General features: G+C 62.0%; 1 protein-coding gene across 5 annotated transcripts in view; it reads left to right on the top strand.

The window, feature by feature from the left end:
• TNRC18 (trinucleotide repeat containing 18) overlaps positions 1 to 12,751 on the top strand; it is an 81,856-nt gene extending 69,105 nt beyond the window's left edge. For 3 of the 5 annotated variants that reach the window (XM_082670104.1, XM_082670103.1, XM_082670102.1), the window contains 9 exons: positions 239 to 356; positions 775 to 850; positions 933 to 1,041; positions 4,323 to 4,439; positions 5,138 to 5,302; positions 5,716 to 7,034; positions 10,450 to 10,686; positions 10,815 to 10,889; positions 11,231 to 12,751. In XM_082670104.1, coding sequence (XP_082526230.1) covers positions 239 to 356; positions 775 to 850; positions 933 to 1,041; positions 4,323 to 4,439; positions 5,138 to 5,302; positions 5,716 to 7,034; positions 10,450 to 10,686; positions 10,815 to 10,889; positions 11,231 to 11,437 — 2,423 coding nt within the window. In that variant the 3' untranslated portion in view covers positions 11,438 to 12,751. The remainder of the gene's footprint in view (positions 1 to 238; positions 357 to 774; positions 851 to 932; positions 1,042 to 4,322; positions 4,440 to 5,137; positions 5,303 to 5,715; positions 7,035 to 10,449; positions 10,687 to 10,814; positions 10,890 to 11,230) is intronic. The other 2 variants (XR_014297686.1, XR_014297687.1) reach the window with 2 other exon arrangements.
• Positions 12,752 to 13,070: the final 319 nt, after the last annotated feature.

The raw sequence follows: 13,070 nt of genomic DNA, 5'->3' as shown, positions 1-13,070 counted from the left end.
GCTGTGCACACCTGGCACGCATGCAGCGCCCCGCATGAGGCCCATCTGTTGGCACATAGCTGCGCGCACAGATGCACGTGTGCCTGCAGGCACCCTGGGCCTTCTGCTCTGAGAGGGGTGACGGGGCGACAGGTGGGCCTGGGGGGCAGGGCACAGGGGACGGGACGGAGGGTCTCAAGGCTGACCCCCCACCCCCAACCCCGCTCCAACCCCGCCTCACCCGAGCCCACTCCCGCAGCCCCTCGCTCCTGCATCATCGACAAGGATGAGCTGAAGGATGGCCTGCGTGTGCTGATCCCCATGGATGACAAGCTGCTGTACGCGGGGCACGTGCAGACGGTGCACTCGCCGGACATGTGAGTGCGGGCGGGCGCCAGGCGGGGCAGCTCCGCTCAGAGCCTAAGAGCCTCGCCCAGTCCTGCACCCAGAGCCTTGCTGGGTCTCTGTGGGCGCGTCGCTTCGCCTCTTTGAGCTGTGGCTTCCCTGCATAGGACTGGGGGGCATGGGCGGGCCCCCAGGTGGGGCTCAGCGGGAAGGAGCAGGAGAGGGCGCGCTGGGCTCTCCTGGATCTGTGAACCCTGGTTGTGCAGACGAGGAAACGGGGGCGCAGAGGGGCTAGACCGGCCCCGAGTTTATGCCGCAGGTCAGCAGACCCTCAGGCTCCAACGGCACGTCCCCGTGGTGCGGGAGGTAGAGCTGGCGCGGGGGGTGCTGGGAGTCTGGGGCGTGGCGGTTCCCCTGGGGACCTCACGCCTCGCCGCCCTGGCCTCGCAGATACCGTGTGGTGGTGGAGGGCGAGCGCGGGAACCGGCCCCACATCTACTGTCTGGAGCAGCTGCTGCAGGAGGCGGTGAGGGAGGGAGACGGGGCTGGGGAGGCGGGCGCGGGGCTGCTCCTGCCCACCGCCCGCGCTCAGCCCTTCGCCTTCCCAGATCATTGACGTGAGGCCGGCCTCCACTCGCTTCTTGCCGCAAGGGACCAGGATCGCAGCCTACTGGAGCCAGCAGTACCGCTGCCTCTACCCGGGCACCGTGGTCCGAGGTGAGCCCCTCCCCCGAGACCCTCCCTGGCACCCCTGTTTCCCGCCGTGTTGGCGTGGGTCCATTTGGTTCCTGAAACCCAAGTCAGGTGGCCTTAAGCACAGAGTTTTATCGGCTCGTCTGAGTGAAGACTTACAGGGCTTTAGGCGCGGTTGGACCCAGTCACTGTGCCACGGCGTCATCGGGGCTCAGGCTCCCAGTGTCCGTCAGCCATGCTCTCAGCTGTGCTATCATCACACCCCGCTCCTGGGGACTCTCTCTCACCTTCTGAACAAATCCTGTTATCAGAGAATCTCCCACTTTTCCCATCTGGGTCCTAGGATGGAGTCCCACTGAGCTGGCTTGGGTCACATAGATTTCACGTGGGTCACAGGTCTTGGGCTCGTCCTTGCTGACGACTGAGGCAGCTTCCTGATTTTTGCCTGTGGACTGAGAAGGGAAGGCCGCTTCCCCAGGAACGTTGACGTTGTTAGCAGAATAAGAGATTGGAAGCTGGGCAGACAAAATAACAGGTAGCCCAGAAGATGTGGGTGTGTGGATGCCAGACCGACAAAGCCGGCAGGTAGTCAGACAGTGCACACTTAGCTATTGCAGAACCAGCACGTCGGGGAGCCGGGGATCTGCGTGTGTTACAGCCCGAAGCCAAAACCAGAGGCCAAAGATAGTCCACCTCCTGGCCGCCTAACGTCATCCATACGTGCCCAGGAGATGGGAACGGGGATGCTGGGCAGGAAGTTCTCTCACAAGGGGAAAAGTTCATCTCTGTTCAGCTCTCCCGGGGCTCTCTGGCCTCTGAGCCTTGGGGGCTGATGGCTTGCTAGGCCTGCCTCACGGGTGTCACTCTTGGGATGTCCCCTTACCATCATTCTGAGAACTCCATTTCTCTCTCTCCTGTGCTGCATCCCGTGTCTTTCTCTTCCTTGTCCCTTTCCCTCCTTGTGGCAGAGGACCTTTCCGTAGCTTTCGGAGAAAAAGGGTCCATGGGAGGTAAATTCCTCAAGTACACGTGTGCCCAGGGTCTCCTTATCCTATCCTGTGCTTTTTTTTTTTTTTTTGCGGTACGCGGGCCTCTCACTGCTGTGGTCTCCTCCGCTGTGGAGCACAGGCTCCGGACGTGCAGGCTCAGCGGCCATGGCTCATGGGCCCAGCCGCTCTGCGGCATGTGGGATCTTCCCGGACCGGGGACGAACCCGCGTCCCCTGCATCGGCAGGTGGACTCTCAACCACTGCGCCCAGGGAAGCCCCCTATCCTGTTCTTTAGAGATAGTTGAGCTGGGTATATATTCTACATTGGAAATAATCTTCCTTCACCTTTTCGAAGTCACTGTTCCATCCAGATTCTGATGTCAGAGGCCCAAATCTTCATAGGAGACCCACTTTTCTCTCTCTGGAAACTCAGAATCTTCCCATTATTCCTAGATCGGGAATTTCATGTGGTCTCTCCCCCTCCCCCCTCCCCCTTCTCTCTCTCTCTCTCTCTCTCTGTGTCTCTCTCTCTCCACCTCTCTCTCTCTCTTTCTCTCTCCCTCTCTCTCTGTCTCTCTCTCCCCCCTCCCCCTCTGTCTTTCTCTCTCTCTCTCTCCCCACCTCTCTCTCTCTCCTCTCCCTCTCTCTCTCTCTCTCTGTCTCTCTGTCTCTCTCTCCTCCCCCTCTCCCCCTCTCTGTCTTTCTCTCTCTCCACCTCTCTCTCTCTCTCTGTCTCTCTCCCCCCTCCCCCTCTCTCTCTCTCTCTCTCCACCTCTCTCCCTCTCTCTCCCCCCTCCCCCTTCTCTCTCTCTCTCTCTCTCTGTGTCTCTCTCTCTCCACCTCTCTCTCTCTCTCTCTCCTCTCCCTCTCTCCCTCTCTCTCCCTCTCTCTCTGTCTCTCTCCCCCCCTTCCCCCTCTCTGTCTTTCTCTCTCCCCCCCTCCCCCCCCTCTCTCTCTCCCCCCCTCCCTCTCCCTCTCTCCTCTCCCTCTCTCCCTCCCCCTCTCTCTCTCTCTCTCTCCCCCCCTCTCCCTCTCCCTCTCTCCTCTTCCTCTCTCCCTCTCTCCCTCTCTCCCTCTCTCCCTCTCTCCCTCTCCCTCTCTCTGTCTCTCCCCCCCCCGTCTCTCCCTCTCTCTCTCTCTCTCTCTCTCTCTCTCCCCCCCTCTCTCCCTCTCCCTCTCTCCTCTCCCTCTCTCCCTCTCTCTCCCTCTCTCTCTCTCTGTCTCTCCCCCCCCGTCTTTCTCCCTCTCTCTCTCCACCTCTCTCCCTCTCTCTCCCCCCCTCCCCCTCTCTCTCTCCCTCTCTCCCTCTCCCTCTCTCCTCTCCCTCTCTCCCTCTCTCTCTCTCTGTCTCTCCCCCCCCCCCCCCCCCCCCCCCCCGTCTCTCTCTCTCTCTCTCTCTGGGTGTGGGTGTGGGTGTGTGTTGCTGGGTATTTGGGGGAAGGGGGCTTTGATTCGGAAGCAGATTTCCTTTGTTCCTAGACATTTTTCTCATATTACTTCTTGCAGAGTTTCCTTCCCTCATTTACCCTCTTCTTCCTGGAACTCACACTCATCTGGTGGCCCTCAAGACTAGGATCTTTCTTCTCATTCTTGTCCATTTTTTAAATCTTTTCTACTTTCCGGAAGATTTCCTCACCTCTGCTCTCTGGCCCTTCTAGTCTATTGAATTTTGGATATTTCTGCTGTCGTTTATAGTATTCCTAAGAGTTCTTTCTTACTGTCTAAATATTCTTTTTTTTTTTTTTTAAATTAGATCTCTTTTTGTTCTCATGGATTCCTTTTTTTCCGGGGACATATTGTTTCCATTTGAGGTTCCTTCAGCTCCCTTTCCTTCTGCCTTTCCCTTCCTCTCCCTGTGGGCTGTGTGTCTGTGCCTCTCTGTTCTGTGCTGTCCTTTGTTGGAGGCTGTTCCTTCGTCACTGGTGATCCTCAGCAAGCAGACTGGACGCTGTGTGTGGGCGGGGCCTCCTGAAGGCTGGGGGGGGATGTTTTGTTTAGGGACACCAGTACCAGCACCTGCGGCTCTTCACTCATCGATAGCCCACGGCTCCAGCCTCAGGGCTCAGTGTCCAGCACTTGGGAATGGGGCTGGGGTGACCCCAGCCCCATCCTTCGTTGATCTGCGGAGGGTCTCGGGACGAGTGGACACGGCCGCGCGCTCGGCTGGACTGGGAGCCGGTGCTCCCGGGACCGCCTGGCTCTGAAGCCCACGTCCTGCCCGCTGCGCACCCGCCCTCCTGCATCCTGCTCCTGGGGCTGCTTCCCGGCTCGTCTCTGCTCCCCTTCGGCCCCCTGACTCCACCCCTCCTCCCACAGGCTTGCTGGGCCTTGAGGACGACGGGGACCTGATCACCGTGGAGTTCGATGACGGAGACACCGGCAGGATCCCCCTCTCGCACATCCGCCTCCTGCCCCCCGACTACAAGATCCAGTGTGAGTGGTGGTCCTGCCGCCTGGCGGGGGCCCACCCGTTGCAGGCTGGCTCTGGGCTCTGTCTGCTGTTTGGACCATTTGCACCCACAGCGGGTGGAAATGGCAGGAAGTGTGGGTGGGGGCTCCCAGAATGGTCTCGGGAGGGGGGAATCCCAGGCCTCCCCAGATCTGCACCCCGAGACTCGTGAGACCAGCCCCAGGCCGGGCAGTCCAGGCCAGGGAGGGATCGGTAACTGTCACGGACAGTTCCACGCTGTGTCCGTGATAGCGTTCAATTCTTGTCCAGTCCTGTGTGTCTGGAAATACCATCCCCTTTGGCCAGTACGAACCTCGGGTTTAAGAGGTGAAATGACTTATCCAGGGTCCCTCGACTGGTCAGAGGCAGAGCCGGGACTCGGACCCAGGACTGCCTGACTTCCAGGGGTCCAGTGTTTTCGTGAACCCTCCAAATGGATCATTAAAGCCACAGGGTCAGCCCCACCCTGGTCATTTATTCGAGGAGCCCTCGTCGCACGCATGTGCAGACACCCAAGCTACGTCCCTACAGATGGGCCTCCCACCCGACTGCGCAGCCTAGGTGGGCAGGCCACGCAGTGTCGTCTGGTTCCTCCCCCCGCCTCCTCCCCATGACAGATGACACTCCTGTGGCCAGGAGAGTGGAGACCCGGGCCTGAGCCACTGTCTGTCCTGCCCCACAGGTGCTGAGCCATCCCCCGCCCTCCTGGTGCCTAGCGCCAAGCGCCGCAGCCGGAAGACCAGCAAAGACACCGGGGAGAGCAAAGACGGGGCCGCGCCAGGGTCCGAGGAGCCCGGCGCCAAGGCCCGGGGGCGCGGGCGGAAGCCCAGCACCAAAGCCAAGAGCGGTACGTTGGCCGTGCCCGGGCCGCCGGGACCTGGGGCCTGCTGCTCACACAGGGTCTCTGCACAGACACCGCTTCCCACCTGTGCGGGAACTTGGCGCTGCAGGGCTATTTGGACCCTGTGACAGATTAGGAAACTGAGGCTCAGGGAGGCGCGTTGACCTGTCAGAGGCAGAGCTGAGATCCAGCCAGCTGTGTTCCCTCCAGAGCAAAGTGCTTTGGGTTAAGAGCCCAGGCTCCCGAGGGCCACTCTGGGGCCACCACGTGTGGACAACTAAGGCGCGAGAGCCGCTTGTCCCGAGGCCCCGAGAGGCTGCCGCCCCAGCCCCGCTCAGGACCCGGCAGAGCCGGGATGGGGACGGGCTCGCTGGTCACGAAGTCCTGGCCTCACTGGGCTGTTTCCTTCTCTCTTCTAGACAGAGCTGCCGTCCTGGAGGAGGGGGGCTCGACGGATGAGGTCCCCAGTACCCCGTTGGCCCTGGAGCCCATCAGCACCCCAGGTTCCAAGAAGAGTCCCCCAGAATCTGTGGACAAGCGGGCCAAGGCCCCCAAGGCTCGCCCAGCTCCCCGACAGCCCAGCCCAGCGCCGTCCGCCTTCACCAGCTGCCCGGCACCCGAGCCCTTTGGGGAGCTGCCGGCCCCCGCCGCGGCCCTGGCCCCCACCGCCCTCGTCGCCATGCCCATCACCATGCCCGCCACGCGCCCCAAGCCCAAGAAGGCCCGGGTTGCTGAGGAGTCGGCCCCCAAGGGCGCCCGGAGGCCCGGGGAAGAGGCCGAGCTGCTCGTCAAGCTGGACCGTGAGGGCGTGACGTCGCCCAAAAGCAAGAAGGCCAAAGAGGCCCTGCTTCTGCGGGAGGACGCTGGCGCGGGGGGCTGGCAGGAGCCCAAGGGCCTGCTGGGCCTGGGCAGCTACCCTCCGGGGGCCGGCGGCAGCGAGCCCAAGGCGGCCCGGCCCAAGGCGGGGGACGGCGACCTGGCCCAGGAGCCTGGGGCCGCGCTCACGTTCGAGGACTCGGGGAGCCCCAAGAGCCCGGACAAGGGCCAGGCCGAGCAGGACGGGGCCGAGGAGTCAGAGAGCGGCGGCAGCAGCAGCGGCGGCAGCAGCAGCGACAGCGGCAGCAGCAGCAGCAGTTCTGAGACGGAGGGAGAGGAGGACGGCCAGGGCGGCGGCGGCCGGAACTGCAGCGCCTCCAGCTCGAGGGCCTCCTCGTCGTCCTCGTCCTCGTCCTCCTCGTCGTCCTCTTCGTCCTCCTCGTCCTCATCGTCGTCGTCCTCGTCCTCGTCGTCGTCCTCGTCCTCTTCGTCCTCCTCCTCGTCTTCGTCGTCCTCCTCGTCGTCGTCCTCTTCGTCCTCGTCCTCTTCCACCACGGACGACTCTTCCTGCAGCTCAGACGACGAGGCCGCCCCTGTCCCGGCAGCCGGGCCCTCCGCCCCGCCGGCCCTCGCCAGCAAGGCGCCCAAGCAGGCAGCCAAGGCCCGCTCCTCGGCCCACTCTGCAGGCAAGAAGGCGCCGGCGCCCGCGCCCCAGGCCCCCCCGCCGCAGCCCCCGCAGCCTGTGCAGCCCAAGGCCCAGGCCGGGGCCAAGAGCCGGCCCAAGAAGAGGGAGGGCGTCCACCTCCCCACCACCAAGGAGCTGGCCAAGCGGCAGCGCCTGCCGTCGGTGGAGAACCGGCCCAAGATCGCCGCCTTCCTGCCCGCCCGGCAGCTCTGGAAGTGGTTCGGCAAGCCCACGCAGGTAGCTGGGGGCGGGGTCGTCCCCACGTGTCTTTCTCTGGCCTCCCAGCAGCCCCACGGTGGAGAGTCGGGGTGACGGGTGTGGAGTCCGTCTGACTCCCCCAGAGTCCTGCCCCTCACACAGCAGCACTGCCTCTGGTCCCCGGGACCCAGACCCACCCTCTGCGGGACCCACTTACCGCGCAGGCCTTCAGCTGCCATGCCGCAGGGTCTCAGAACCGCGCGGCCACACAGCCTGAGTTTCTTTGCTTTTGCTTCATTTTCCGCTGAAAATGAATGGCTCAAGGCTTCTGGTTGGCTAATTAGCAGTCACAGCAGAAGGTACTTTCTTTCCCTCTGTTGGCCGGGCTGGGTCACTGCCTGCCCCTGAGCTAATCAGTGTGGCCCACAAGGCAGAACGTTCTGGTTGACTGGGTCTGAGTCATGTGGCCACCCCTGTAGTAGGTGGGTGTTTGTTCTCCAGAAGGAGTCCTCCATGCCCCCCCATGCCTTGGGCACACGCAGACATGCACGTGTACACACACAAATGCATGCATGTACACGTGCATGCACCTGCATATACACGCACACACGAGAAGCTTCTGTGTGCAGAAGGGGAACAGCCTGGAGGCCACCAGTCCATCCCATGCCCCTGGGCAGGAAGAGCCAGGCTCCTTGTCTACGGGTGCAGCCCGTCTGGTTTCCCCACAGCGTCTGCCGCCCTGGTCCACGGTCCTCCGAGGCCACGCCAGAGCCAGGCCCGGAGGAGGCACCTGGCTGGGTCTGGACCTTTTTAATGCCGGTGCCGCCAGGCAGGTTTTAGGGGCTGGGGGCTGGCAGCAATGAGCTTGCGGGGCCTCTGGCAGTGTACCGCTTAAGAAGCTTCTGGCATGTTTGCACTGTATCAGCTCCCTGGCTGTGTTAGCAAGGCCGGAGAAGTTGTAGGATGTTCTGAATCAAGACTAGCTTGGGGGTTTCTGTCTTAGCAGCAGCCTTTTAGGGCTCCCCACTGTGCCACCCGGGGTCAGTTGGATCCCCGGGGGGTTGGTGGGTGGACAACTCCACCTGCCACAGGCTGCACCCTCAAAGCCTCCTTAGAATAGGGTGGGGAACTCCCCCCTTGGTCAGGCAAGGGCTGCAGAGTGGGAAGTCGGGGAGGGTCCCCCCCGACCCCCGCAGCTCCTGCTCTCCTTCTGGTTTCCCTGCCTTTGCGGCACCGCCTTGAATCTGGGGCAGATGATCTGCTGCTCCGACCCTGCAAGGTGTGAGTTGTCGGACTTTACGTGCGTCCCCCACCCCCCGATTGCTGGCTCCAGGCTGAAAGGGCCTCTCTTAGCAGGGCCACCACTTGAGATAGCAAACTTGAATGTGTAGCTTCTTGTAGAATCTTCCCTGACGAGCCGCACTCAGACATTCCAGACCAGCCCCTCTGGAGCTCTGGTCCCAGCAGGCACTGTATCCAGGGCCGTATCAAGGAGTGATGGCTTCTGAGCCGAGGACAGGGGTGTCCTCACTGTCCTGCCCCCACGGCGATTGGCCAGTTCCTTATCTTAGCATCTCCCACGTGCCAGCGTCAGCGTTGCTCGGGGCGTTTGCTGCTGTAGGGTCAGAGCCCAGGGCCAAAGTCTAGGGTGTCCGGCTTCAGGTACAGCTGGATCCAGGGGCCTGAGGGCTGTCTTCAGACCCACTCTCGGGCTCGTGCTCCAGGCTTGAGTTTCTCCTCCCTTCCTCTGTACTGGTCTCCTTCTCCGGCAGCCCCTCTCCTGCTGGCAACAGGCAGCCCCAGCAGCTTTCAGCTGACCTGCCAGCTCAGAAGTGACAGTAGGAAGGAGGTGTCTTTTTTAGGGTTCAAGCTAAAGTTGCTGGCGCGTCTTTGGCTTAGGTCCCGGGTGCACCCTTGAGCCAGTCACAATGGCCAGGAGAAGGGTGGGATGTTTGGATTGGCCAGACCAAGTCCTGTGCTGGCCCCAGGGGCCCAAGGGGGATCTGTGAGGAGAGTGGCCGTGGATGCCTAGAAACATACCTGCTGTCAGATGCGTTGGTTTAGAGATCTTAGCCGTCGCTGTCACCTTGAATCAGTTAGTACCATGCTTTGAGCTGAAAATAATTTGAGCAGTTTACAGAACCCGTAAGAAACCTGGACATTAAAAAGTCTGTCACAGAATTCCCTGGCAGTCCAGTGGTTAGGACTCCATGCTTCCACTGCAGGGGGCACGGGTTTGATCCCTGGTTGGGGAACTAAGATCCCACTTGCTGCGATGCGGCCAAAAAAAAAGTCTCACCAGGGATCCGGTGAATTAAAAGTAGAAAAGGGACAGCTGGATAAGGTAGGAAATTAGCCTGTGGGTTTTTCTTGTTTAGACAAAAAAAGAAAGACAAAAAACGCTTTGGCGCCGCCTCGTGGCCAGTCCGAGAAGGGAAACGAGTTTTACAGGTTAGTCGAGGAGAAGGCGCGCTGGCTCCACTGGAGGGCAGAGCAGAGCTTTGCATAGGCCTGGCTTCTCCGTGTTTGCCTGGGGACAGCGACAGGTCCCAGAGCTGCCTGGCGCTGGGTTTTGGATTCTGGTGGCTGGTCTCTTCCCTCCTTGGAGCCTGCCCATCTGTGTGTCCCAGTGCCAGCCCAGGCGGGGGCACTGAGGCGGCTTCAGGAAATGTTTGTTGAGTGAATTAAAAAAAAAAATCCAGCCACACTGTGGGTCTGGCAGACGTGGGCCCAGTGCTGGATCCCGCCGGGCTGGGCTCTGATCTGTTAGTGGCTTTCCTGGGGAAATGGGCGGGGGGTGGGGGGTGGGGCGGGGCAATCGGCCGTGCCTGGGGGTTGACGCTGCCCACGCCCTACTGCCTCACCTCTGCTCGGACGCTTGCGGGGCTGACTGGTACTGAGCCCCCGCGCTGCTCAGGGTGGTGTAGACTGAGGCTGTGCCGTGAGCAAGAGGCTCTGTGACCCCGGCAGGTGTTGAGTGAACCTGCTTCGTTGGGGCAGCGTGGGGGGGAGCGATGTGCTCTGTCCGGAGACGCAGCCGTGTCCCCTCCTGGGACCTCCCGGTCCCTGTCTGGAAATTGGGGGCCAACAGGGGCCGCTGTGCCTCGAGGGCTGGTGTCAGGACCCAGTGGGAGGAGCAGGGATCCTGCTGGGCCCCAGCAGTGGCTGTGGCGTCTGCCGCACAAACGCTCGCGTGTGGGGCGTCCCTGGGGCCCCGCCGGCACCGTTGGCCGACACGGCTCAGCAACGGGGAGTTGGAAGTCGCTCCCAGCTGCAGGGTCCCTAGTTCACGTGGAGCCTCTCTTGGAAACCCGGTCGGCCAAGGGGATGAGCGAGGGCTCCCCGATCAGAGCAAGCAGGGGGCTTCTCCCCTGGCGCCGCTGCTGTGGAACCCCGGGGTCGGGGCGGGGGCGGGGGCGGGGCGCGTGCCCTGACCCGACTCGCCCGCCCACAGCGCCGCGGCATGAAGGGCAAGGCCCGCAAGCTCTTCTACAAGGCCATCGTGCGCGGCAAGGAGATGATCCGCATCGGGGACTGCGCCGTCTTCCTGTCGGCTGGCCGCCCCAACCTGCCCTACATCGGCCGCATCCAGAGCATGTGGGAGTCGTGGGGCAGCAACATGGTGGTCCGCGTCAAGTGGTTCTACCACCCCGAGGAGACCAGCCCGGGCAAGCGCCTCCACGAGGGCCAGGTGGGCCGGGGCCTCGGCGTCGGGCCGTGCTGGGGGGCGTGGCCGGGGCGGTCCCTCCCCTGGGGTCGGGGTCGGGGGTCAGGCAAGGCGGGGCCCGGGCTCACCGCAGCCCCGGTCTGCGCTCACAGCACTGGGACCAGAAGCCCGGCCGCAGCCTCCCCGCAGCCCTGCGAGCCTCCAGCCAGAGGAAGGACTTCATGGAGGTAGGAGAGCGCGCGGCGCCGGTGGGGCCTCCGATAACCCTCCCCACGCGGCCTCGGGAGGGGCCGGGCTCCCTCGGCCTCCCCGCCCAGTCTCTCTGACCCTGAGCTGCCGTTTCCTGGTCTCTCCCAGCCGCTGCCTCTGCGTCTGTCACCCTTGGTTTCTTACTCTGCAGGTCTCTGTGTCTGTTTCTTGATCTCCTAGTCTCTGGGTGTCTCCCTTGGTCTCTGTCCATCCTCGTCCTCAGCCCCACTGTGTTTCTCGAGTTCTCTCTGGGGATCTCTCCCTGGTCCTTCGGGTCTGGGAGGGGTCTTCCCCCTGACGCCCGCCCGTGTGCCCGCAGCGCGCCCTGTACCAGTCCTCCCACGTGGACGAGAACGACGTGCAGACGGTGTCGCACAAGTGCCTGGTGGTGGGCCTGGAGCAGTACGAGCAGATGCTCAAGACCAAGAAGTACCAGGACAGCGAGGGCCTGTACTACCTGGCGGGCACCTACGAGCCCACCACGGGCATGATCTTCTCTACCGACGGCGTGCCTGTGCTCTGCTGAGCGCCCGGCCCGGCGGGGCCCTCCCCATCACTGCCACGGCTCGGCGGCCTCGTGCGTTGGTTGCGTGCATGCAAGTGTGCCCACGGACAGCCTGGCGCGTAAGTGTACATGTGTGTGCCCGTATGCATGCACGTGTGTGCGCACATGTGCACACGTCCAGACCCCCTTCCTGACTCCTCGGTGCCCCCATGAGAGGGCTCCTCGCGATCAGGGTAGGGCTCTGCCGGCCCCTCACGGGTCCCAGCACCTTGTAAGCGCTCGGCCAGGTCCCGGTGCCAACTGGGGATTCGGTGGGAGGGGGTTTCCGAGCAACCCACCTGATGCTCGCTTGGGGGGGGGGTTCCCGCTGCTTGGGGGGGGGTCCTCCCAGTGCCTGGCCCCCTCGGCACGGAGCCCGCCCCGAGCCTCCCACCGTGGGATGGGGGCGCTCCCATGCCCCCCAGCCTCAGCGACCAGGCCGGGCCTGTTCTAGGGTGCCTGCCCGGGGCCCGGCCTCCACCCTCTCAGGACGGCCTGGACTTGGGGAACAGAGCCAGGTGTGTGTGTGTGGGGGGGGTGCCCAGGAGCACCGGCCAGGCACCAGGGGGAGGGGGCTGCGTGCCCCGAGGCCCCGGGAGGGCCCACCCCACTGGTCCAGACCCTCACACTACAGACAACCCCCATGGTGCTGAAATCCTCGTCCCGGCCATACCCGGAGGGAGGCGGCAGTTCTTAACCTGTACAGTTTTATTGTACCAAGAGACTCTCCCCTGTATCATACGCCTTCAAATGGAGTCAACTTTTTAATTATATATATAAAGATAAATATATATAAATATATATAAATATAAACTTTTTAAAACTGTGAAAAAAATAGCTATGAAATTATAAAAAAAAGCGAACACATTCTGACGTGCAGAATATTATTTTTTATTTCCTGTTAGATGAGCGTGTCTAGCACCCAGCTTCACGGGCCCCCTGTCCCAACCTCACCCCACACGCCCCCCCCCCCCGGCCCAGGTGTACTGTACTCGCCCCCAGGATGGAGAAGGACTTAGGGAGAGCAGAGGCTGAGGGAGGGGAGAGGGAGCCGGCAAGCTTGCAGCCCTGCTCAGCCCACGAAAGCACTTACAGCCCCCGCGCCTTCCGGGGGACCGGAGGCCTCGTCCAGACAATCTTAAGGAAGGAAAAGCCAGACTTCGGTTTTGTTTTTTGGGGGAATTATTGTTTTCCTTTTTTTTTTTAAGTTTCTTTTGGAATTTTGTTTGTTGGCAAATTCTGTGTGATCTTTTTCATAAAAAAAAGAAAAGAAAAAAAGCTGTAATTGGAAAAGTACCGTTGTCTGGAGTGGTTCATTTCGGGGGCTGGGGTGGGCTTGGTGTCAGGATGCAGATCCTGGAGGGAGAAGCCACATGTGGCTGTTTAAACACGAGCCAGTTTGAATGAAAAGAAAGAAATGAAAAGTTTCTTGGCTGCACTGACGCAGGCTTTGGTGGTCAACAGTCAGACAAGGTCAGTGGGCTGCTGTATGTGGCTGGCCCGCGTCCGTCAGTGCAGAAAGTTCCCTCGGCCAGACTGGAGCTGGAGATCACCCAAGGTGGCAGAGTAGAGAGGCCCTGAGCTCACCTCCTCTCACGAGCACACCAATAGCACA

The sequence above is a fragment of the Grampus griseus genome, assembly GCF_964374135.1.
Source record: "Grampus griseus genome assembly, chromosome: 14".
NCBI lineage: Eukaryota > Metazoa > Chordata > Mammalia > Artiodactyla > Delphinidae > Grampus > Grampus griseus.
The sequence above is the reverse complement of the archived record's forward strand: the minus strand, read 5'-3'. Positions and strand labels throughout refer to the sequence as shown.